We start from the raw sequence: 26,126 nt of genomic DNA, 5'->3' as shown, positions 1-26,126 counted from the left end.
CACAGTTACATCGCTGGTTTTCGTTTTCCATTTTATCTTACATTGGTATGTCACACATCCCGCTTCCCATTTCAATACCTCACGCTATATCTAAGATTGCAGCTTTCAACCTGTCCGCTAAGTTAGTGTTATAGCATATCAGATATCTTTATATAATCCCGGTACTACCCGTCCTTTGCGTTTTTGGCTTAAACGGGTATCTTGCGACGTTTACCATATATCATATTGTCGCGTGGTGAGTTATGTTGAAGAACATATCTCCAGAGTTTGTAAATGGGGGCAGCTCCAATTTGACATTTTTCTTCTTTTGTATTTTGTGTCCTCTGGGCAAAGTTTGAGTCGGATCTGATCCTGCCTTGTTCTGTACGTTGCTTATAAGAACAGAGCTGAATAGAGCTTTTTTGAACACAGCATTGAACCTCTGGATTCCACGGACCATAGAGTTAATTAGTTAACATGTGTACAACTGTCAGTGAGCAGACTATTTATGGAGATGATGATGAGCAACTTATTGAATTAGATTTTTTTGGAAGTTACGAAATAAATCGAAAGCTGTGATAATGAAACAAGAAATAGTAGACAAACAATAAACAGATTGTATTTATATGAATAACTAAGTTTTTCGCTTTGTAGTCGGTGCGTTCTACGTTAGAATTATGTGGCCAACTATTCTGGTCATAAGTATCCGAACTCATATGAAGTCGTGCTCATAGAACTCAGACTTCACGTTTACTCGACGTCAACCTTACAAGAGAGGCTGAAGTTGAATGTGGAAGAATCCTAAACCATGATGTACGTGTCGAGCTGAGTGAGCATGATGTCGAAATGATGTGAATAGTGAGCTTGAGGTTAAGTGGGTATGATGTCAGACTTGCAAATAAAGTTAACTGAGTGTGATATTGTGTTGATGATATGTGCCTGGCGTCAAAACGATGTTGTGAGTATGAAGTCGAGTGAGTGTGACATCCGTTTGGTAGTGTGAGCGTGAGGTTGAGTGATGTTAGGCCAAAATGGACATCTTAGATTCTGACAAGTCTTTTCTCGTAGTCACAACTCATAATTTCTTGGATGGTATCTTTGAACGGACAATCCCTCATCGATTTAACTTCAAACGTTCCTTCCTATCTTCCACAAGGAACTAAACTATTTAATTTGTAACTTTAAAATTAACCAAATAAATGAAGGCAATATGTATGTATTAATGAATGTTAATGGTTGTTTGTCTTTATGTAACACATAATATTAATTTGTTATTGAGAAGCATTTCCAGAAAAAAAATCTTCGTCTTGAAATTTCATTTTCAGGAGCACATGTTTACTCCAATGAGGACGTACAAGTTAACAGAAATAGCAATCGAATTTCGGAACATGATGCCGAATACGAAGAAGTAATGTTTTACGAAAACTATAGCGAGAGTATTCTGGATTCGTATAGAAAAAGAGAATCTGATTGTTCAGTGCAGTACGAGGAAATTCTGGGAGAGTCTATGAAACGTCACAGCTTCCCTTTGGAAAGGAAGCCATCATTCAAACAACATAACAAGGACACTGCACGAACTATTCTTAAGTACACCATTCCCTTAAATGCCAACGCTGCCAAGAGATTTGCTGTGATGGAAATTTCTGTGTCGTCGGACAATATTTATGTATTGCCTGACCAGTTAGAGGTGAGTACAATTTCATTCACAAAATAGTGTGACCAAACCCCTCATTCAGAATAAATGCTACTATATTTCAAGTTCCTATAACAACAGTTACACTTAGTATTATATGCGTGCCTCACGTTAAGATAATATTGTATACAGTGGCGGATCTCACCAGGGATCGGAGGCTCTAGGCTCCTCAGTTTTTTACGTAACAAAAATAATTGAAAGTATTATTTATTTTTTGAAAGTTTATAATAAACTCATGATGTGCTAACATAGTCTCAGTTTTGGCTGCCCCCTAGTTTTCACCTAGATCCGCCATTGATTGTATATGTTAATTAACAGTGCAATTTTTACATACGCGGTACATAAATAAGCAATCTGTTTTGCAGAATGAAAACTGTTATTGATATCAAACAACGCATTTTTAAGCGCAATGAAATTAGGTTTTTCCAATTTTCTCGGAAAATGCGCATGAGAATTGAGCTTCAAGCATATAATTTTATTTAGCTCATTGTGGTCCATCGATTAGTATATCTCTCGACCTTTACTCCTTTATACGCTAACAATATTGTAAACCTTTAATTTTTCCTTAGTAATATCACATTAAACCTAGTAAAGTGAATAGTCGTAGGCTAGTTACTTTACGAAGGACAGTTCCTTGTATTCAATGGTTTTGAGTTCTTTCCGAAACGATTTAGCTAAGGCTTGTATATGTATTTCAAAGCATCCTTCGAAATTTTGTCCAAAGTTCCATCAAATCCTGTTAGTTTTCAGTTCTTTAACAATTTTAGCCAATAATTCTATGAAGAGATGCCGAAGATTATTAGCATTTATGGATTCAGAGAAAGACCCATAATGACATCGTCTTACTGAATAGATCATTCCGCTGAACTTCCTAGTGTTATATGGTTAGTGTACGTGGCTTTGATGTGAGTAACCTAGATTTCATTCCTGGTGGGAGATCACTGTTCGGATCTCACGTTAAACTGTAGATCCATTTCTTATATATCCTCGGTGCTGAACGGAACGCTAAATTATAGTTAATTTGAGGATTGAAACATTAAAGTGAATCAAAACAATTTATTCAACTAAAACACTTCCTCAAAAGATAGGTTTGTAATTCCAACGTCTCACGACCTCCTTCGGTCACCGCGATTTAGATACAAAATTTGGAGTCTATTTGGGGGCATAATAACCGTATCTGTATAAAATTTTAGCTCTATTTAGAACGGGAGTGCATAAAATTTAAGTTGCAAAATTTTGATTGTAATAAACTCAATCGTAACCTTATAAATGTACTGTAAAAGATAGAGTGAAAATAGGTGTATTGGGAATTTTTGCCCATACAATAAAATAATCACTTACCGGTTAGATTTTTATAAACACTTAGACTGTAGTGTAAATAAGTTTATATTCTAAATTTCTTGTTTCTTTTACAGGTTAATAGCAAGAAGGGATCAGCAAGCGAGGAACATTTATCCGAGTCCAGATACGAATTCACTGAAGAGAGAAGCGAAAACAATGAGTATGTAGAGATGAAAGGCATAAGACCAACTGTCAGCCAAGACTCGATACTTTCAGAAGTGACCTTACGCTCCAAAACAAATTACTTTGCAGAAAGTAGCTCTTCTTGTATTGCAAGTAGTTTGAAGATGGAAGAATGTGACAGCCGAGAACAATCATCATCATCCGAAATATCTGAAGCTGATACTGTTGTCACAGTCATTGAACGTAAGAAAACGGAACAAAGTACTACTGAGTCATCGAAAGAACTATTGCAGAGCGTTGAGGAGGTTGCCATGAGTCGCCGGTATATTAATACCTGTTACATGCTTTTGAGTGACGAATTAGACCACGAGAGTGATTTGGATTTCTCGAACGAAGTGAGTCCTAGTATAATCGTTCGTTTATACTCCATTACATACCCAACGTTTATACTCGCAATATTTTAATCAGTTTATGGATTTAATATCCTAAAGGTTACTGTGATATTTCTGTAACTTTGGTTCCAGGAAAAATCACGGCGGAAGTATACGGATTTCAGAAATCGTGGTAAACTGAAGATTCATGCCTTACTTAGCCTTCGACTTGGAAAAGGAACGTTAAGCTCCCATTATAATTAATAAACCACGCAGATCTTGAAATTATGAAAAATGAATTGAGTTGAATTGATTTTGTGTTTAACGTCCTTTTCAGCAGCGAGGCTGTATGAGATGGGACCTTTTGATTAACGTCGAATCCAAAACGACGAACTCCCGCCGGGAATCTAACCCGGGTTTCCCACGCTAAAGGCGCGTACGCTAACCACTTAGCCACGAAGGAGCTCTATTATGAAAAATGTTTTGCCATTTCTGTCAAGAGACTAGCAGCTCTTAGTATTTGCAAGTACAAAATTTGAAATATTTCCGCCTATATAAGTACTGGATTTACTCATGTGTTAGTTGAATATTATTTTCTTAGATTTTTAGTCCTTAGATAATTGATACGGAACAATCTTAAAGAAAGTTACTAGATTTGTTGTGTCTAAGAAAAGGACCTATAATAATACTTCTTAACTCTAGCACTTTTAAAGGCCCTTTGTATACGCTCAACTTGCCCATTTGTTCAAGGATAGCTCACTTTTGTTAAATGGCATTCAATGCTATTTTCTTCACAAACCTTTATTTGTAACCTATCTCAAAGCTGTAATTTATAACACCTAATTACAGAATATTGTCGTACTAACTTATACTTTATTGGTTGGATTTCGTGGGAGTTGTGCGGTTAAACTACACTCTAGGGAGACAGAACTATTTTCCTCAAACAAGAAAAGCCTTGTATCGCTATCACACTGACGCAAATCCCGGGGGGCTGAGGGGGACATGTCCGCTTCAATCTTTGAACTGAGGGGAACTGTCCCCCGAATAATGCGATTTGAAATGTGTTTTGGGGAGAAATTTGATTATTTTTGTCCGATTGCTAAAAAGGAACTTGAAATGAAATTGATGTCCCCTCCAGAATAAATCTCAAATCTGCCCGCCTTCTAACGTTGAAGACAACTCTGCTCCTCTGATCCTCCATAACATTGGTTTTCAACTTCATAAATATTTTGGACATAGCAAAAAAAAAAAAAAGATTATAGGAACGGTCTTACCCTCCCCCCTTAATGTTGAAGGAAGATTTGCGCCGCTGCGCTATCATGACTGTTTTCAAACAGTAAATGCATTAAAAACAACAACAACATAATGGCCATCTTCTAGACGTATGAACTTTGGAACGAAATATGCCCACTCTGTTCACAGGTTCAAGTGAAACATTCTTGAGAAACCTTTCAATTGGCTTTATTGTTTCGTTAGTTTGTTTGTTTAACCCTTTATCAACTGGCGTTACTTCTAAGTCGAGGTCTTTCAAGGTGGCGTTTAATAGTATGTAAACACCCTTATGTTGCTAGTAACCTAACGGGATTCACACAGTTTTGCTTCTAATGGTTCAAAGAAAAGTTACAAGATGGCAGAAGGTGCTTTCTAGCGTTCATGTGGGTGTGCGACTAATATAATTTCGCGCGTTTCGATTACGCTGTTTGCTTTTGACTAGTGATCGTGTTGGCCGATATTTGAACATTGTTTTCTCTATTATTTGGAACTCCAATATACGTGTATTTTTTCCGTACTTCATCAGATAATGTATGATTAATAGAAATAGTCATTACAAACAATTTTTTATTATTGTGTGTGTTATGGAGTAAAATTTCACATGGACCACGAAGTCCCGTCAGGCTTTTACGCAGTGAAGGGCGGTGTTAGGATTTTCCCTTCGAGCCTGCACAATGTTCGTTATATTTTCAATATAGATCGTTAATAGTGATATCTAAGTAAAGAAACTGCACCGAACTCTTAACTAATTTATATTCTTCATCTACAACATACACTATGTGATGAAAAGTATCCGGACACCTGGCTAAAATGATTTACAAGTTCGTGGCGCCCTCTATCGGTACTGCTAGAATTTAATAGGCTGTTAGCCCACCCTTACCCTTGATCACAGCTTCCACTCTCGCAGGCATACTTTCAATCAGGTGCTGGAAGGTTTCTTGGGGAATTGCAGCCCATTCTTCACTGAGTGCTGAATTGAGGAGAGGTATCGATGTAGGTCAGTGAGGCCTGGCACGAAGTCGGCATTCCAAGACATCCCAAAGGTGTTCTATAGGAGTCAAGTCTGGACTCTGTGCAAGTCAGTCCATTACAGGGATTTTATGGTCGTCTAACTACTTCGCCACAGGCCGTGCAGTATGAACAGGTGCTCAATCGTGTTGAAAGATGCAATCGCCATTCCCGAATAGCTCTTCAACAGTGGGAAGCAAGAAGGTGCTTAAAACATCAATGTAGGCCTGCGCTGTGAGAGTGCCACGCAAAACGACAAAAGGGTGCAAGCCCCCTCCAAGAAAAACACGACCACACCATAACACCACCACCTCCGAATTTCACTGTTGGCGCTATACACGCCGACAGATTACGTTCCTCGGGCATTCGCCATACCCACACCCAGCCATCGGATCGCCACATTATGTACCGTGATTCGTCATTCCACACAACTTTTTCCACTGTTCAATCGTCCAATGTTTACGCTCCTTACACCAAGCGAGGCGTCGTTTGGCATTTACCTGCGTGATGTGTGGCTTATGAGCAGCCGCTCGATCATGAAATTCAAGTTTTCTCACCTCATGCCTGTCATAGTACTTAGAGTGGATCCTGATGCAGTTTGGAACTTCTGTATGATGTTCTGGATAGATGTCTCCCTATTACACTTTACGACCTTCTTCAAGTCGACGGCGGTCTCTGTCAGTCAACAGGCGAGGTTGCACGTACGCTTTTGTGCTGTACGTATTCATTCACGTTTCCACTTCACTATCACATCAGATACAGTGGACCTAGGGACGTTTAAGAGTCTGAAAATCTCGCGTACAGACTTCTGACACAAGTGACACCCAATTACCTGACCACGTTCGAAGACCGTGAGTTCCGCGGAGCGCACCATTCTGCTTTTTCACGATGTCTAATGACTACTGAGGCGATGATAATGAGTACCTGGCAATAGGTGGCAGCACAATGCATCTAATATGAAAAACGTATGTTTTAAGGCTATCCGGATACTTTTGATCGCATAGTGTATGTACATGTAGATAGGGGGCATAGCCTCTCGGATAATAATTTTAACATATGATGGCCTACATTATTAGGGCTCTATGGTAGAGTCCTAGCTCCCTATACTTTCATGCTGTTTATACAAATGATGTAGAGGTCGCGAATATTGCAGGACGTTTGTTGAAGCTCTTCATATCTCCTGGTGTCGTCCCGCCTTGGATATTTTTTCATTGTTGGAAAATACAATAAATACACTGAAATTGCGAAACAAGTTTTTCCGGTCCTTTGTAGGGATAATGTCTAGAATCCAGAGTAATATCTAAATGGAATTAAAAGAAGATTGAATCCAGACCACACTCGAAATGTACAATGTGCAATGTTTTTCTATGTTTAAATGAAAAGAAAAATATATTTCTTTGAATTCCGTCATAAGTGAGTGAAACATTGTAGATTACTTTCCAAATTTGGGTTCAAGCATACTGAATAATCATTTTCTGTATTGAGATATTGTTGAAGGAAACAAATAATCAGAAATTTCAGTTTAAGAATGTGAAATATCAAAACCAAATTACACTGCTCGGCGAAATTAAACATTTTTTCGCTCCCACGAACGAAAATAGGTCATTCCTATAGGTTTCGAGCTCCTGAGTTCAAATCCTTAACCCGTTTTTCTCCAGGACGTACCAGTTTTCAGGAAGGAGGGGGTGTTTCAATATCCTCCCAAAGATGTTATTCTCCACTCATAATAATTTGCACGTTATAATTTAAATATCAATATAAAAAGTTTTACACTTACGTGTCACTTGGTTTTCCTACTCCTCTTGTAATTACTATAGGGTGTCTCGCGTGCCACATTCCAACAGAAGTCTGCCAACATATTCACACTTCATTTACCACTGTAGCGCCTCTCCATGGTAGCTATTTGCTGGTGAAACCTTTCCCCGTGTTCGTGAAAGACCTCCCCCAAGCTGTACATTGCAGCGAAGAAGTCCAGGTGGCAATGCAGGAAGTGTAGCTTTAGGGACATATTACATCCCATGTTACGAGATGAAGTAATTAACCTGCCCACAATGTCTTTGTAATCAGGTGACTTATGATTCCCTAGAAAGTTACTGCACACTTCTCGAAAGGCCTCCCAAGCCTCACTCTCCACTTCATTAAGCTTAGAAGAAAATGTAGTATCCTTAAAAACACCTTCTTTCACCTTGGCCTCGCTGAGTCTTGGGAATAGTTTTCTGAGTTAATTAAATGCTTCACCATCCCGGTTCAGGGCCTTGACGAAGACCTTCATGAGCCCTAATTTGATATGAAGGGGTTGTAAGAATATTTACTCCAGATCCACAAGACGTTCATTTGCCATGTTCATCTCCCCCAGGAACAGTTGCTTCCTTGGCGGCCATTTTGTGGTGGTGTACTGATCTTTGGCTCGACTATCCCAATGACACAAGAAGCAGCAGTGCTTTGTGCAACCTCCTTATAAACCCGTGAGGATGGCAATAACCTTAAGGTAAGCGCATACAGACCAGTGGAACTGTTCGTACTTTATTTTCTGCAATAGGTTTCGCATGTTCTCGTATGTTTCTTTCACATGTACAGTATGAGCAATAGGGATGGCTGGCTTTTCATTGCCATTGTGTAGTAACACTGTCTTGAGACTTATCCTAGAGGAATCTACGAATATCCTCCAATCTTCAGTGTTGTAGTTAAACTTCAGTAGTCCCATAAGCGATGGAATGTCACAGCAATACACCAAATCACCATACTTCGTAAAATTAGGAACTAGGCTCACCTCTCTTTTCCTATACGTCGATATATTCACATCTTGGTTTAGTAGATTCCATTGTTGAAGTCGTGATGCAAGCAACAGGGCCTTAGACTTGGGAAGGTTTAAATTTCTGATGAGGTCATTCAGCTCTTCCTGACTTATCACATGTGGTTCATTAGTGTCAGGCACTGGAGGGTAATTGGGATCTGACTGTGTACTCGAAGATTGTGCAACATCCTCACAAGTAACAGGTTCTTCATCGGATGAAACACTGCACAGAGTGTATGAGTCTGGTGGTACGGGTACAGGCAGACAAACATGATGTTTCACAGGTCTCCTCGCGGAATCCAAGTTAGGATACTGTATTTTATGCTTCATGTTTTTCGAGAAACCTTTTATATTAGGCAGGCAGAAGTAACAGTCTGAAACATAATCACGGGGCTCGCGCCAAACCATAGAGACGGCGAACGGCATCGATTTATGTGTACCTTTCAACCATCCTGTGAGAGTACGCGTACATGAGTTACAACTTTGTTTCGGAGCCCAAACGCGATCCTGGTGGCCAATTTTACACCCGAAGTACAGATGGTAGGCTGTCTTCAGGAACGTTGACAATGGCCTACTTTGTCCCTTGAAAATCACTTCCCCACATATGTAGCAGAATGAATCTGTCGAATTGTTGCAAGTTCTCGGCATGTTCGTTTAATACAAACGTCAATATTTTACGCAGAAATATTTTTCACCTACGGTATACACAGACACAGCGTAACACCACCTTCTAACATGAAGATCAACTCGAAACTGAAATATTTGTTTCACGCGACAACGGGGTGGATGTCTTGGCGCCTTTTTTAACAATCTGTCTGTCGTCAAGACAAAAGGTAGCCGACGAATGATCGCAAGTTGATTACGAAACCTTTCTCCGTCAATAACGCCTAGGTTTTAGTGTATGCAGTATGGAACGACAATAAATCTTTCCAACCCAAGGGGAGGGGCTACGTTTCCTAGGGGTCGTGAGCTAGAGAAAAGAATGTTCCTGGGATATAGCCTAGTAACAGTTCTTGGATTAATATAAACATTCAGAATTATGCACTCCAAATACGGAAAACACATATTAAATACGAAAAATACGATTTTGCTTTCAATTATGGAAAGAGAACCCCGCCAAAAAAAAATCTTACGTGCTGGAACTTTGTCGATGAGATATTCCTAATCAGCGTCTCGAAATCTATCCGGTACACCCTTCCACCCACGTGGGAGGATTTTCATGCCGACCAGTGTTTTTTTTTTTTTTTTATTACATAGGAGAGGGTAATAGTAAATGCTGCCTTGAAATTCAAGTACTATCATTTTCTTCAACTTAATTTATGGTTATTCAAATGATAATAGAAAGTAAAATAATCACGGATGATATGTAAAGGCGTCAAGAATAAATTCTGATGGTATAAATAATTCAAAATTTTAAAATTATTACGATATCCGTAGCTTTATCTAAATAAGGCATGCAAAAATGTTATTATTATAAATTAGTCAATATTTGCCTGACGCGACTTCAAAGCCCCACATCCCCAAAATCTACACAAAAGAATAAAACACGCATTTTGCTTGTTTTTTCTTAAAGTATTCTATTTATGCTATTTCATAATTAACGGGTCATAAAAGGTCAAAGCTTTTAACCCTTTTCGAGTGAATTATAGTTTTCTTACTATAATTTGATATACAGACGTGGACAAAGCAATTTTTGGAAATTCATGCAAATTTGTTGAATTATTGTATTTGTGAGACACCACAGGACAGTGTGAGCAACATTTACAAGTTCTTTACGAATTTTTATATGGCAGTTGAGTGATGATTCATTTAGTAATCTGATGAAACATGATTACATGTGGTTTCCAGGTGAGGAATGTTTGAATGGAGGAAAAGTCTAAGGGGCAAGTAAATTCGTAAAATCACTGATAATATTCTGTTTAAAACATTTCTTGATAGGAAAGGGACTTGTTGGAGCAGTTACTGGTTCATTTGCGAGTGTCTTGAGTGCATGTAGGGTGGTTCAAATGCGATTTTGTGTGTTTGCATGAATAGGATTCTTTGAATTGTTCTGAACTGTGGTTTTGGAGCAAGATGTGTCGCTAGAGAAACGAGTGATAATTCGGATTCTGTTGAACTTGAAAAGTATGTCCAAGTTGGAGATTAGCAGAAAAGTAGGGGTCAGTTCATCATATGTTAAAAGATTTTCACGAAACTTAAGCCGTGAGATTGCACTGTCATCAAAATGTATAGGTGCTTGCGGCCGAAAATCATCCCTATCCGCCGATGCAGACAGACTGCTGGAAATGGAATCAAGAAAAAATGGTCGAGCAACTTCTACATAACTACAGGGAATGCTCACAAATGCTGGTGGTCATGTTTCATCGTGAACTGTTCGTCGCCGGTTGTTTGAGAGATGGTTGAAAGCTAAGCGTTCCAGAAAGAAACAAAAACTCACTCCGGCAATGGTGAAGAAACAATATCAGAGAGCCAGGGATCACCAAGATTTGATAGCAGATGATTGAGAAAACATGTTTTATTTCTCATTTGAGTGTAATAATACATCATTTATCATTTAAGTGTAATTTGATAGATTGCAAATATACAGATTGCCAGTATTTTTGATTACTGAACGAATTTTAGTGTGATGCATGTAGACTTCAGTAATTCTGAAGTCATTGAAACATGGTCATTTATCCACAGGTTGTATTCAGTGATGAGACCATAATTTTTGTAGAAGAGGAGAACTCCCAGTATTTGGGGAAACCGAAGGTGAATTCTTTAAGACAGATTATGTAAGACAAAGTGTGAAATCTCCAACACGAGTGATGGTATGGAGCTGCATTAGTGCGAAAGAAACGGGACGTCTCTATGAATAGAAGGGAACACGAACGCAGGGCAGTATCAAAAACTCACCAGAGAACATATTTTGCCACAATTGTATGAATGGTTTTCATCTGGGGACCCGATTTTTATGCATGATAGCGCGCCGTGCCACAAGTCTAAGGATATTTCCAAGTCTTTGGGGAAGAAAGGCGTCCTAGTCCTTCTGTGACCTGGGAATAGCCCGGATATGGACGACACAGAGTCTCTGTGGGTCTTCCTGTAGAGAAAAGTTACGAAGCAGCATCCAACTTCAGAAACCAGCTAATAGAAGTGGTGAATAATGTATGGCATGGTGATCCAGAAGATAAAGACCTTTTGCTGTACATTAATAAACCAGATGCCAAAATGAATCCAGGCACAATGTGAAGTCAAGGGTTTCCATACAAAGCTCTGAAATAATGGAACATTACGTAGAATGTAGTGGGATACAAAATTATTTAGATATTAAAACGTTTACAGACGTATTCTTCTTTTAAGTTGTAATTTTCTTCAATATTTATGTGAAAATTCTAAAATTGCTAATAATTTGCCCACGTATGTAATATTAAATTATAGTAAATTGAGAGTATATTAGACTGTATAAAAATATATTTTGCTTCAATCGTTGCTCAACAATGCTGGGAAGAAAGGGCACTCAGGAGTCACGTCAAGCGGATGTGTATAAATATATATTTGGAAAGCTTGCTGAAGTAAAAAATAAAATGGTTGGTGGCACTTCGAGATTTATTTCGTAAATAAAAATATTCTTATAGGTTATACAAGTACTAAAGAATGATTTTGATTTTGTTACTAACTGTATCTATATTGATAACATCATACAAAAGTGGAAATGTCAAAACATAACAATGAAATATGAGTAGACTAGATATAAAACCATCTCGGTTTCAAGAGAGGGTGTTTATAAACTTACATTCTGAGTGTGTTATACAGGGTGTCCAATATACATGCTGGGTACATGTAAGTAAAAATGTTATCATGATAATTTCAAAGTTTGTTTTTCATTGTTCTCAGGAATTGCATAATGTAGACCGATCCTTAACACATCTTTTGATGCACTGAAACATCAGCAAAGTTGCTAATTCAGAGTGTTAATTTATAAAAACTAAGATTTCCCTAGTTTCCCCTTACAGAGGCCTCATCTGATAGGTGTCGGTGGAAATGAAAAATTCGTTTTTCTGCTCCATAGTTTCCAAGCTACTCCAACTAAACAAACTGAAAATTAATGACAGAACAACCACATGAGTCAATTTACATGTTTTGCAAAAAATTGATTTACACCTTCGGTTACATCTGGCAACACTGTGTGGTTCTTCGTGTACTTCATTCGTTGCTTCCTAGTTTTAAAACATATGCACGAACAAGGCTTCATTTTGGTATAACCATTATTTGTGTATCACTTCAGGTTGAAAAGTTGTACTATCCCAAACTCCGGGTTGCATTGTATATTGTACACCCTGTATTTGGTTATAACATAGTTCATTGGTTCATTGGTTTATGAATTTTACGTAGTCATTACGACAAAGACTGAAAAAATCTTCACATTAAGGTTGCAATTATAAACCATGTAAGCACTCAAAGCGGAATGATATTCATAGAAACAAATTTTCTTTTCATTTGAGCAAAGAAAAACTTTACACATTGTGCACATTGAGTGTGGCCCTGACTCTGTGGTTGCGAATGTCCCGCTGTTGGTTCCTTCTCATCTACGTCTGCCTGTGAACTTGAAGCTAATGTTTTGTTGGTAGCCATGTTAGCACGTTGATTATGTTAATCTTTAGATTCAGTACTAGAGTCTTCTGCAGAAAGCCATTTCGACGTTATCCTGATTAAAACACGCGACGGTTTTTGTAACATCTTTCCACAGTGTATGTTCCTTACTATATCTGCATGCCCTAGCCCCTGAAGGCATTCAGAAGCAGTGCTGTCGAAATCGGTTTTTGAAAAAAGTGAAATTTCATAAAACCGAAATGTCGGTTTTGAAAACCGATTTTGAGGTTTCGGTTTCGGCGGTAACGACGAGAAAACAACAAAGAATCTTTCCCCACTTCGGCTCACAGTTGCCAGATGGAGGGAAATTTCCCTCGGCGTAGGGGAAAAAAATGTTGAAAATTTGCAGAGGGGAAAGAAGGTATTTTTTTCTTAAAATGTCTTAAATTGTACGGAAATTCTTGTTGAGGATTTTTTTAGAATAGGCAGAATAAAAAAATAAGTTACAATTTCTCACAAATAGACACGGCTATCGTTATTGAGAAGTAAAAACATACAGAATAAAACATGATCGGTGTTTTCTTCACATATAAACTATTGCAGGTGTCTGGGACTTGCGTTAAGAAACCAGTGAACACATGCGAAACCACAACATTCATATTTACCGGAGTGGCAACAAATCGACAATAAAATTGTGTATTGCGATTCTTTCTCTCTTTTCTTTTCTTTTGAAAGAAAGGGAGGTGATGCTTTTTTGTTAAAAGAAAGAGTAGCAGTACTACTTTTTAAAAAACAAGGGGAAAGAGTAATAATAATATAAAAGATCTCAGTCTAATGGATGAGATTTCAAATTGAATTTCATGAGTTGCATGTATAGTGATCTTAAATAAAGATATACCTCATTTTCTGTTTAGCTTAGTGTTACCATATTACCCGATTTTAGCGAGTACCACCCGATTTTCAGGTTCTATATTCGTCCCACGATTAAACATATATTAATCACGAAAAACCACCCGCTTTTTGGGATTGGAGAAAAATCTAAGACGACTTAGTTGATAAAGTGTTGGTATATTCAACATAAACCGCTACACCTCTGAGAATCTCAATCGCGATTGAGTTAAATTTGGACTCGCGCTCAGGCTCAGGCTGGGGCTATCTGAGCAGTGCGCGTGTGCAGGGTCAATTGCTAATAAGAGATCTGCTCTAATGCACAGTGGTTTTCTTTGTGTTTTTTAATGTAATGAACTGGAGGTTCTATACGTATGAATATTCGCTTGTAGATGTTGTGACAAACATACTTGAATTATTCATGCCTTCATAAGCTACAAGAATGCCGAACGAAATTTCAAGTGTAACTTTGTAGACTCTTATAGAAGCGAATTTACGTTTGTTAGCCAGGGCAGATCTCAGTTTGAAACAAAATGTACACTCTGGAAAACGCAGTTTCGTTTGAAAAGTAGGCTGCAGGGAAGCAAACTGAACCCCACCTCATTTTTATATATTTTGTAAAATAGACCACGAGGAACACGAATCTGAAGGAATTTTGACATTCCGAATTTTGGAAACTCCAGATATTCGAACATAAAGTGAACCAGGAAGCAAACTGGACTCCACCTTATTTTTATATATTTGTAAATTAAACCACGAGAAACACGAATCTGAAGGAATTTTGACATTCCGAATTTCGGAACTCGAGATATTCGATTATAAAGTGACCATGGAAGCAAACGGGACCCCACCTGATTTTTATATATTTTGTAAACTAGACCACGAGCAAGACGAATCTAAAGGAATTTTAAAATTCCGAATTTCGGAACTCGAGATATTTGAACATAAAGTGACCACGGAAATAAACTGGAACCCCACCTGATTTTTATATATTTTGTGAACTAGATCACGAGGAACACAAATCTGAAAGAGTTTTGACATTCCGACTTCCTTAACTCGAAATATTAAATCTTAAAGTTTAATATAGAAGCTATGTATCTATATGAAAAGAAAAAAAACACAATATTCTCTGTACGAAACATATTATGTCCTTTGAGATATATAAAGGAAACCAAGAAAGTTCTGTTGCTTTTTGTGGAGGTCTGTGTTCAATTGTCCCTCACACCGTGAGTTGAATGCGAAGGGAGATAAGGCGAAGGTCAGTTGTTGGTGTGGGAATATCCAACATTCTACCTGGTTGTAGCGGTTCAGTTACAATGGGAACTTGTGTAAGGACAGAGTGAATATGGAAGCTCCACAGAGCGTCATAAGGGCGTGTATGCTGTACGAGTTCAAACTTGGCTCAAATGTCAGTGCAGCTTGGCGGAAGATTTCTCAGACCTTCCGGGCGAACAGCGGACAGATATGTGAAGAACTGTTGCTCAATGGAGTGGAGAAACCATTTGGCAGCACCTCCATCAACTTGGAAAGCACTACAAGTTGGGTCTATGGGTTCCACATGATTTGACTCCGGGCCAGAAGGCTATGCGAGCAGACACCTGTGTTTCTCTGCTGTTTCGTCTGAGGAAGGAGCCATTTCTGGACAGGATGTTGACATGTGATGAGAAGTGGGTCCTGTACAAAGCTCCACGGCGTCGTCATCATTGGTTAAATTCCCATGAACCGGTTTCAAAACAGCTGAAACCAGTAATGCAGCAGAAAGTCCTTCTGTGTGTTTGGTGGAGTGCTCGCGACATCGTGGATCGGAAACTGCTACCCGCTGGTCAGAGCAGAACATCAATGCAACTATCTATTGTCATGAGTTGATCCGTGTTCAAGATAAACTCAAAACCCTGGAGCCAGCACTTCTCAATCGCTAAGGGGTTCTCCCGTTACGGGACAACGCCAAGCCCCACATGGCTAGAATGACCCGGGACACCATCCTACGCCTTGTATGGGAAACACTATTGCATTCGCCATACCCCCTGGACATTGCACCGTCCAAGTGTCTCCTGTTCCATTCCTTAGACCCTCACCTTAGAGGACTCCAGTTCAACTCCGTAGTAGAGGTGCAAAATGCACTTGATACCTTCTTCGCTTCACGACAAACCAGGTTCTACCGCGAAGGAATCCATGCCCATCCCGAACGTTGACAGAAGGTCGTTGATACTGATGGGTACTATTTTTGATCTTCCAGGTACGTTTCAGGCGAGATATCGATGCTATAAGGTGATAGGTCAAAAAGCGACAGAACTTTCTTCGTTACTTTTATACATACTATATAAAACTACTGTATAAGTTCTAGTATCTCGAGTTCGGGAAGTCAGAATGTTAAAGTTCCTTCAGATTATTGCTCATTTTGGTCTAGTTTACAAAATATATAAAAATCAGTTATGATGCAGTTTGCTTCCATGATCACTTTATGTTCGAATATCTCGAGTTCCGACATTCGAAATGTCAAAATTCCTTCAGATTCGTGTTCCTTATGGTCTACTTTACAAAATATATGAAAATCAGGTGGGGTCCAGTTTGCTTTCCCGCAGCAGAAAAGGCTATTGAAAGTGTCATCAAAGAAATAAGTAAAAAAAGTGCCAAGGATCCCAGGTGATTATTTGTAACACACAAGTTCACATCAGTACTTACGGTTTAGAACTCCTCCCCCCCCAACTTTTCTGATTTTAAAATATGGCAACCCTAATTTAGCCGTGATTTGTACAACCATCAAGCTATCCCTTTCGCACTGTGCTGCACATATTACCACAATAGACTTGGAGCAAATAAAAAAAAACGTTAAAACACACATAGAAATCAATACAATTGTCTCAATTGATAGATGCTTTCACAATTGTTAAAAGGTATAATTAAAAACAAAAAAACATTGTTTCTGCTTTGAAAAGGACAAACATGGTTTCACTTATAAAACCGCAAACACGGTTTCGGCCGGCTTTCGCTTTCGAAAAGAGCTGTTGCGGTTTCCGTTTGGAAATCCGCTTTTGCGGTTTCTTTCTTTTTTTAAGTTTTACGTCCCACAGTTATGCCGGTTAGGCTAAAGGAGACGGTGAAGATGAGAAATGAATGAAATGGTGGAATGAAAGAAGTAGGAGGAAACTGAAGAACTCCCAGAAAACCCACGAGCACGATGTTTGTTCACCGCAAAGTCCACACGGCGCGAGCTGGGATCGAACCAAGGACCCCAAACAGCGGAGGTGAATGCTCTGTCACTGAGCCACCGCGCCCCCACCCTTTTGCGGTTTCGGTTTTGGAAACTGCTTTTGCGGTTTCGGTTTTGAAAACAGCTTTTGTGGTTTCGGTTTCCAAAACCGCATTTGCGGTTTCAGTTTTGAAAACCGCACTTGCAATTTCCGTTTTGAAAACCGCTTTTGCAGTTTCGGTTTTAAAAACCGCATTTGCGGTTTTCGGTTTTCAGAAAACCGGTTTTCTCAAAAACCGAACACCACAAATGTCACAAAATTTCGACAGCACTACTCAGAAGTACATAAAAATAAATCCATAACCAAAGTTACATCAGAAACTCCACATAAGATTTTCTTTGATAATATTATTGCTATCTAAGTTATTCATAGAATACAGAAGAAATAAAGGCATTAGTAATTTCCTAAGTTATTCATAGAACAACTTAGAAAATTACTAATGCCTTTATTTCTTCTGTATTACAATTGCATTAGCATGAAATCACCACGGTAGGTTCACCAGGATTACTACAAATACAACTTCAAAAGCTTCTAAACATTTCCTTTTTCACTGCACTTACAACGTCTCGAGGAGCATTTGTTCCTTCTACATATTCTCTCCACTCAGAACTAACAAGTTCCATCAGTCCACAACATGATTCGAGGCACACAGGAGTAATAATGTATAAGTAAAGAAAATGGGACTTAAAAAGTCCCGACAGTCGGAAAAGGGTTAAACGCTTTGTAAAAGATGCATGAGATTTAGCGTAAGTAGTCAGAAGCGAATAACAGCAGAACAACAAAGTTTAATATTGAGCTAAAGTATTTTTCGAAATGAAATGGAATATCAAGTTATAATTCCCTTGGTTTTACCCTGAAGGGCAAAGAAGACAGATAATTAAGAAAAATTAATGATTGTAGAATAATTAATGAAATGAGAATGTAGGTGAGGATCTAGTGGGAAAACCGCGAGAAAACTCACAATCTCAAAATTTTTACATAGTTCCTGGAGTTAACCCTAAAATGCATTTTGATGCCAATTGGCATCATAGTGAATCAATAATACTAGCAATAATAATGATATTCTTAAAATGTGTATATTAGCGAATAGCGCACGCCGATGCCATGTGGCACTTATGGAATTAAGCTTCCTACCACACAGTTTTCGTCTAGTGGCATACGTCGGACAGAGAGTGTCAGAGAGCGTCAAAAAGCATATACAAAGCACAAAACGTGCACGTTTGTTACTTGTATTTTTTTCACAAAACCTTTTTTTGTTTTCTTAACATTAAAAAAATCATTATTTCGCAATCACTCATACCATATGGTTTCTGCTGATATTGACACTAAACTCTGTTTTTACTAGTGTAATACAACCATGCCATCTATCCTGTAACTTGATACCCCAATAAGTAAAAACCTTAAAAAAATAATATTATTGGATATTATTTACATTTATCTACGTAATACATAAACAAAGAAAGAAGAAAAATAATTTCGACAGGACCAAAATTAATTCGTGCAATAAAGGGTTAATTGAACATGGGATTTAATAAATTGCTTGCAAATTTGAAATAATTTTAAACTTCTAACAATGTCAGCGTCTAATAAATGGAGAAATGAGTTTCACTTCGGTGCGGAACTACGGTAAACTTCTAAATTATGGGGATTCAATATTCAAACTTAAAATAGTAATCTATAACTACTGGTTGCTATAGATCAATAAGATCAAAGGTAGAACTTGTTCCTCGGAAGCTGAACATATCAGAAAGCTTGATCGCTATGCCTTACTTTTTTGTTGTATGGCAATTAAGGTTAAAACCGGAAACCGTGAATTTGAATCAATTACGGATTGAATGGTTGGTTAATGGCGAAGATAGAACCTACCCTTGGGAAGCTGCACCGATTGTTAAAAACTGCACCTGAATATCTCTTACCATCTCTGCTCAACGGAAATCAGTATTAAAACGGAAATCAATATATTATATTATCGTATATATACTACGATCTATTTGTTCAAAGTTGCCTACTTTTGCTGAGGCGGCAAGCGGTCGAAAATCGTAAAATAAAATGCTCTTTGCCGACTGTTGCCTACCGTCAGAGTCGGCAAACCAGTCGGAAAGGCTTCTTTCCGACCCTCTGCCGACTCCTTATGCCGGCCTCTTTTCGACGGCGGCGCCGACGCATTTCATGCTTATTTCCGGCTGTTTGCCGACTGCTCGGGGTCGAAAATCGCGCAGAAAGACGCCGGTGTCCTGCGCCGGCAATCTGACCGCGGCATCTGGTCGGCATGGATAAATTGTCCGACTGTAGGCGGCAGGATCCTGATAGGGATAATATAGTAGTCAGTATGAGACATATCAGGGGAATACATTGGGTGAAGAATGATTCAACACTGCACGTCATATAAAACTTGCGCCGTTTTTGAATGACATCTGCACGAACATTGCCGTACAGTATGGCGATACTTGAGAATAATCTGCATTGCTTGAACTTCAGCAATGTAACAATCTGCATTGATGAATTCATCTCGCATGAGAAAGACGTGGTGGATCTCTCCCAGCTTATAAAACCATACCAGTAGTAACAGTACAGATTTGGTTTGGAAACTGTTCTGAGGACTTATTCTCTATGCATCTTCGCAAAATTTGCGTGTCTCAATGAACACAAAGATTTCAAGTAGTCATTATGATAATTATCACAAACTAATATGAGAAATTTGAGTTGCCTTGAAGCAAACCGTTTAGGAATCGGGCCTTTGGACGTTGATTACGATACAGTCATTTTGTTGATTGTTTATGACTGTTATAGCAAATTCATTTTTCATGTAAAATGATAATCCGATGCAGATAACTTTCCTAGTTGTTCCTTACATTCCGAGAACTGCACACCTCTAGATTGTTATTCTTGTTCGCCGATATAACTTACGTAGAACCTCTCACATTAATCATTGCTCAGAGTAGCCTAATGATGGTTTTGTGTATTTCTAACTCGTATGCAATGTTCCGAACTTTTACTGTAGGTCTACATCCATCACAGTTCTGAGGAGATCAGTCGCATATGATAATAGTCGCTGTCCATAGGGTTCTTGTTGCAATGCTGCTCCAGCGGAACGAAGTTTGAAATAAAATGGAAAATAGTGAGTTCATTCACCAACCCGATCCAAATGGACTCTTTGAATTTCTAGTAGCTTGCTGTCCATTACATATTTGTTTGAAGTTGAAAAGAAAAATCGCTCGCAATTGTTCGTATTTTTACTGTGTATTTTGTTTTACAGACCTCACTCAACTATACATTCATTCCTGACTGTCTCTGTATTCTGTTGTGTATGGTGTACTTTTATACGACCCTGCTCAACAACAGATTTATTCCTGACTGTCTCTGTACTTGTTTTCTATGATGTACTTTTATATGACTCTGCTCAACAACACATTTATTCCTGACTATCCCTGTACTTCTGCATTCTATGGTGTACTTTTATACGACCCTGCTCAAAAACATATATATTCTTGACTGTATCTGTACTTCTGTTTTCTATGATGTAGTTCTATATGACTCTGCTCAACAACATATTTATTCCTAACTGTCTTTTTACTTTTGGTTTGTATGGTGTACTTATAGACGCCCCTACTCAACAACACATATATTAATGACTGTCTCTGTTCATCTGTTTTCTAAGGTGTACATTTATACAACCCTTCTCAACAACATATTTATTCTTGACTGTCTCTGTACTTCTGTTTTCTATGGTGTACTTTTATATGACCCTGCTCAACAACATATTTATTCCTGTTTCTGTACTTGTTTTCGATAATGTACTTTTATATGACCCTTCTCAACAACATATTTATTCTTGACTGTCTCTGTACATCTGTTTTCTATGGTGTACTTTTATACAACCCTGCTCAACAACATATTTATTCTTGACTGTCTCGGTACTTCTGTTTTCTATTATATATTTTTATATGACCCTGCTCAACAACACATTTATTTCTGACTGTCTCTGTTCTTCTGTTTTGCATGGTGTACTTTTATATGACCCTGCTCAACAACATATTTATTTCTGACTGTCTCTGTACTTTTGTTTTGTATGGTGTACTTTTATACGACCCTACTCAACAACATATTTATTCTTGACTGTCTTTGTACTTTTGTTTTCTATGATGTACTTTTATATGACCCTGCCAAACAACATATTTATTCCTAACTGTCTCTGTACTTCTGTTTTCTATAGTGTACTTTTATACAATCCTACTCAACAACACATTTATTCCTGACTGTCTCTGTACTTCTGTTTTATATAGTGTACTTTTATACAACCTTTCTCAACAACATATTTATTTCTGACTGTCTCTGTATCCCTGTTTTCTAAGCTGTACTTTTATACAACCTTTCTCAACAACATATTCCTGTCTGTCTGTGTACCTCTGAATTCTAAAGTGTACTTTTATACGACCTTGCTCAACAACATATTTATTCCTAAATGTGTGTGTACCCCAGGCTGTTTCTTGGACATATACAGGGATTGTAACTTTAGATGTGTTGCCTTAGTTCATCCCAATCTTGTGTTGTTGAAGTAAGTTCTCACCAGACGTGTAGGTAGACATTTCATTCTACTAACAACTTTTTATCTTCCCCTAATATATGCGTTGAGAATAATTCTGTGTGTTTCTCTTAAAAACTTCTACAAATGGCGTTTCTTTTATAAATTGACAGTATTTTCAGTCAGTGTAAAAAATTCACACTTTTTTGCTGTAATAACTCGATTTAAGTAGCCACAGCGATATCATTAATATCAATTTAAAAAAATACTTTATTTCCAGGCAATCATCAGCCATATTTGTGACCTATGCCACATTACTGAAGTACTCTGGACATCAGTAGCATATAATTCCTATTTTATTGGTGTTTACGACACAGTGTCACGTCGTATGAAGAATGGCATCTCTGGTGAAAAACGCAGTTCTCTAAGTAATTCCTTCATTTGGAGAAAGATGTAAGTCGCGGATGCTCGCTTTTGGAGATTAAGTTGGATATTCAAGGAGCTCCCACCTCTACTATTATAATAAGTCGCTTATAAGACCAACATGGTGACAGCAGCCTTTTTCATGAAATAGAACGGGTGGAATTACTTGGACTTGCAACCATTAACTTCTTAAAGGACAGAGGTGTTCTAGAACAATTAGTGTGCGCGGCGTTCACAGTAGCCTAAAGGAACCACATGAGAAAATATAACACACCTCGTATCGTACGCTACTATCCGCATCACTTTCAGATTTCCACATTCTTGCCGTAGTTTTGAGGTAGAGCAAATGATGAGACATGGCTTCACTGAACTCTCAGCTGAATTCTGGCTTGTATGATTGTGTTAATTTCGTCCATACCCGTGATTCAATCTGGAAAGGAGTATCCTTCTATTTTGTATCTAGACAAATGATCACTTACGAGAGTGTAATGCTCAAAGTTTTGAACATTTATAAGATGATGTGATGTTCCTCGTATTTCTGTATCAGGCCACTTCAATCTTTATTCATGCACGCTGTTTAAATTTCGAATATAAAGCGTTAGAGTAATCCAATTCCACAGTAGCAATTCACAGCTATGTTTTCGTTTGCACGAGTGACACTAAGTGTAGTGGATACTTCTGCTTTTTCTCTAGACATGCTGATAAGACCTTAGGCAATATACCTGTATTTTTAGAATGTGTATGATGAATCTTTATGCGTAATACCTTGAATTGTATCATTTGTTGAGTAAGTACAATGTTGTACATTTACGTATATGATGTGAACCGATGCTACGTTCCCAAGTTATTCCAGACGGTGTGGGGAACGGAGTATCTAGGAGGTACCCAATACTTCCATCCTCAGGTGTAATCTTTAGTATGAGAGTTAGCAAACGTCTCCTGAAATTTCTGGAATTGCAACTGTCACTACTTTCCAGCAATCGTAACACGGCACTATGAAAGAGGTTGACGAAACGGTTGCAGCGTAGGATGAACTATTAGCAATGGAAAGGCTGCTAAATAAGTCAATGAGGACGGGCCATCCATTAGATAAGTTACGTTGGCCGAGCAACAGGCTGCATTGTAGATTTTGGGTGGGTGAAACATCTGGTAAAAAAAATGCTGCTGAATGCAATGCAGATAAACTGTAAATATGGAGATGTCATCGCCTACATTCAGTTGCGCGATCTGCTTGCTGGGGTCGTGTTTTGTGATGGAGAGTAAAGACTGACTGATTTTGCACAACTTGGAGGTAGTGAAAGTATGTTGGAGCAATATTAAGCCACGATGCACAAGCATAATTGAATATGTAACATCTAATAGCATTGTAAAGTATTATTTTGTTTTCAAATTTAAGGACAGGGCTTAGTAGCAGAGGAAAATTAAAATGAAATCTTTGAGTTTTACGTCCCGCGGTTATGCTGGTGAGGCTAAAAGAGACGGTGAAGATGAGAAATGAATGAAATGGTGGAATGAAGAAAGTGGGAGGAAACGGTAGAACCCCGAGAAAACCCACAAGCACGATGTTTGTACACCACAAAGTCCACACGGCGCGAGCTGGGGCCGGAGGTGAACGCTCTACCACTGAGCCACCGCGCCCCCACTAGTAGCAGAAGATGAAGAAAATTGAGTCATTGTTTTCCGGAGTAGAAAAAGATCAGAGCTGTAGATGAAACGTAAGGTTAGAATGAAGAAACACTTCTAGAAAGCGCTCCTAACCATGGCTGGAAATAGATTGATTGTGAAGAATAAGAACATGGAATAGTACTCTTCATAACGTTTATTTTGATTCCTCAGGAATGCGTCCATGCTCCCTGTAAGGTGGAATTGTTGAATGAGAGAGAGTACATCACATGTTCAAGTGTTGTGCAAATATGACCGTATTATCACCGTAAATGGCCATATGATTTATACTAGAAACGGAAATACCAGAAATATAATGCACATAGATTAATTTGGATACACAGATTCATGTGAACTTCTGACTGGATAAGACATACGCTCGATAGGCCGTATAAAATGCAGTCCTACAAGGTTGAGTTTGTTAGGTTAGATTGAATAATTAGTGTAAAAGGAGACCTTCATTTAACCTAGATCAATGATGGTTTGTTCAATATCCAGAAATACACCAATAATGAAACAGCGATTGTTGAATCCACCAAGTAGCTCAATGATGTGCACGAACTGCATTATGGTGTCGTGTTAGGAACGGAATCAATGGGAAGGAAGGAAGAAGGCTGTGAGTGAATGTGTATTTTTAAACCCGTGACAAAAGGGGTGAAAGCGTTCAAATATTTTACTCATGACAGAAAGAAGGCGAATATCTGTGTTGAATAAGAGAGTAGCATGAAGTCGGAGGGATGTTTCTTTATAGACTTCTGCTCAAATGCTTCAGGCTCAGGGGCTTTGTTCTCTGGAATATGAAGAAAGTTTCGGATAAATACTTAGTCAGTAATTAGAGACGCTAATTGAAGTATAGGGTATCAACAAAAGTATTCATAATATGACGTACTTCTTCAATAGTGTGATCATCCTGGAATCCAGATGTGTGCGAGACTGTTGCTGGAAATAGCCGGCGAAATCAAACATTTTATCCGTTGGAGTTTGAAGCAGTTTATCCTCACTTAACAAAGCGTTCTTCGGAGATTGATTGGGCCGATGCGTCAGAGTGCGAGCTAGCTTCCGAAATGAAATACTAAGAACTTCAATTGCACCAACTTTGAAATATCAGTTTTCATATCGGGTGTGAGATATATGTTTCTGGAACATTTCAGTGAGAGAGTCGAAGAAAGAGTTGAATGCTGATGCGTTTCATGTCCAGCATTTTACACAAATCACAATTATCAGTAGCAGATCGCACAGATGTGGGCGTAGCGGTCGTGGTAATGGGGAAACTAAATGCAGAAAATATTAAGGCTGAAAAGTCAGGGTGGTGTTGTCCAATTCTTAATTGTGTTGATGGTGTAGCAAAGCTGGTAGTTCGTGAAGAAACCGATCCGCAAGTGCATCCTAGTCAATGTGTCATTTTGCGTAAGTGTAAGCATAGGTTGGTGAAACAGGATTATGTATGATAAGAGCATTGGCAAAGTGAGATCCATCCGTCATGTGGACTTTTCAATACAGCAATAGCAAGGATACTCCGAGAACTTCACGGAAGAATGTATATTCAGTAGGGGCGGTGATTTCACAATGAAGAGCAGGGGACAAGGCGTGGAAATGTCTACCTGAAGTGTTAGTATTCAGGAGTACCAAATAAAAATTTTCCAACAATTAGAATTTTATTGGATATATATTGGAAATATTGGAAATATATCTCCAATAATTTGCAATTGATTTGAATTACTGCATCTCCTTTACCGTTTATATCCCCAATAGTTTGAAATTTATTTGAGTAGCAAAGGTATTGGACAAAACTGTTACGCTACCACCAATTAGGAAAAGTAAAACGCGTCCAAGAATTCATCTTCAGAAATACCTTCGAAGAGGATATTAAATCTCGTTTTTTCTTGATAGAAAGCTTTGTTTGTTGACTATAAAATTGATTCAGTTTTAGTGGTGGAAAATGCAACACCATGTCTCCCACCTCACACTTAGACACAGATGTTACGTATTTCATGAAGAAATGATCCAATGTATAGAAAGGATCCAATCTTCTCGGGCTGTCAGCCAGGTGAAGGTATTAACATCCGACGTTTCGAATGCAGACATCTCATTCATCTTCAGATATTATAATGAAGAGACCGGAGACGGAAGCATGTATATATAGTGACTATTTAGGGCTAGAGTTATGAATGGAGGCTTGTGATTGGCTGAGGTATAAATATAAATTTACAGTTGTACTTCCTCCGCT

The 26,126-nt window shown here is 38.4% G+C and overlaps 2 protein-coding genes across 2 annotated transcripts in view; both read left to right on the top strand.

Annotated features, from left to right (window-relative positions):
* LOC145689021 (uncharacterized) overlaps positions 1 to 26,126 on the top strand; it is a 152,204-nt gene that overhangs the window by 111,785 nt on the left and 14,293 nt on the right. The window lies entirely within an intron of this gene.
* Positions 1,319 to 24,904, top strand: LOC145688809 (uncharacterized). The gene is made up of 3 exons (XM_081762981.1): positions 1,319 to 1,666; positions 3,088 to 3,531; positions 24,800 to 24,904. Exons 1-3 carry the CDS (start codon positions 1,391 to 1,393, stop codon positions 24,902 to 24,904), a joined length of 825 nt encoding a protein of 274 aa, XP_081619107.1. The 5' UTR covers positions 1,319 to 1,390.

This window comes from Thermobia domestica, chromosome 7 (assembly GCF_964235325.1).
Source record: "Thermobia domestica chromosome 7, izTheDome1.hap1.1, whole genome shotgun sequence".
NCBI lineage: Eukaryota > Metazoa > Arthropoda > Insecta > Zygentoma > Lepismatidae > Thermobia > Thermobia domestica.
This window is presented reverse-complemented; position numbering and strand designations above follow the sequence as displayed.

What these genes read in the sequence shown, in the direction of transcription:
- LOC145688809 (XM_081762981.1), top strand. Translation starts at nt 1,391, where the DNA reads ATGTTTTACGAAAACTATAGCGAGAGTATTCTGGATTCGTATAGAAAA. An exon ending in TATTGCCTGACCAGTTAGAG is followed by an intron (nt 1,667 to 3,087) that starts GTGAGTACAATT and finishes TTTCTTTTACAG; the next exon opens with GTTAATAGCAAGAAGGGATC. An exon ending in ATTTGGATTTCTCGAACGAA is followed by an intron (nt 3,532 to 24,799) that starts GTGAGTCCTAGT and finishes CTTCTTCAATAG; the next exon opens with TGTGATCATCCTGGAATCCA.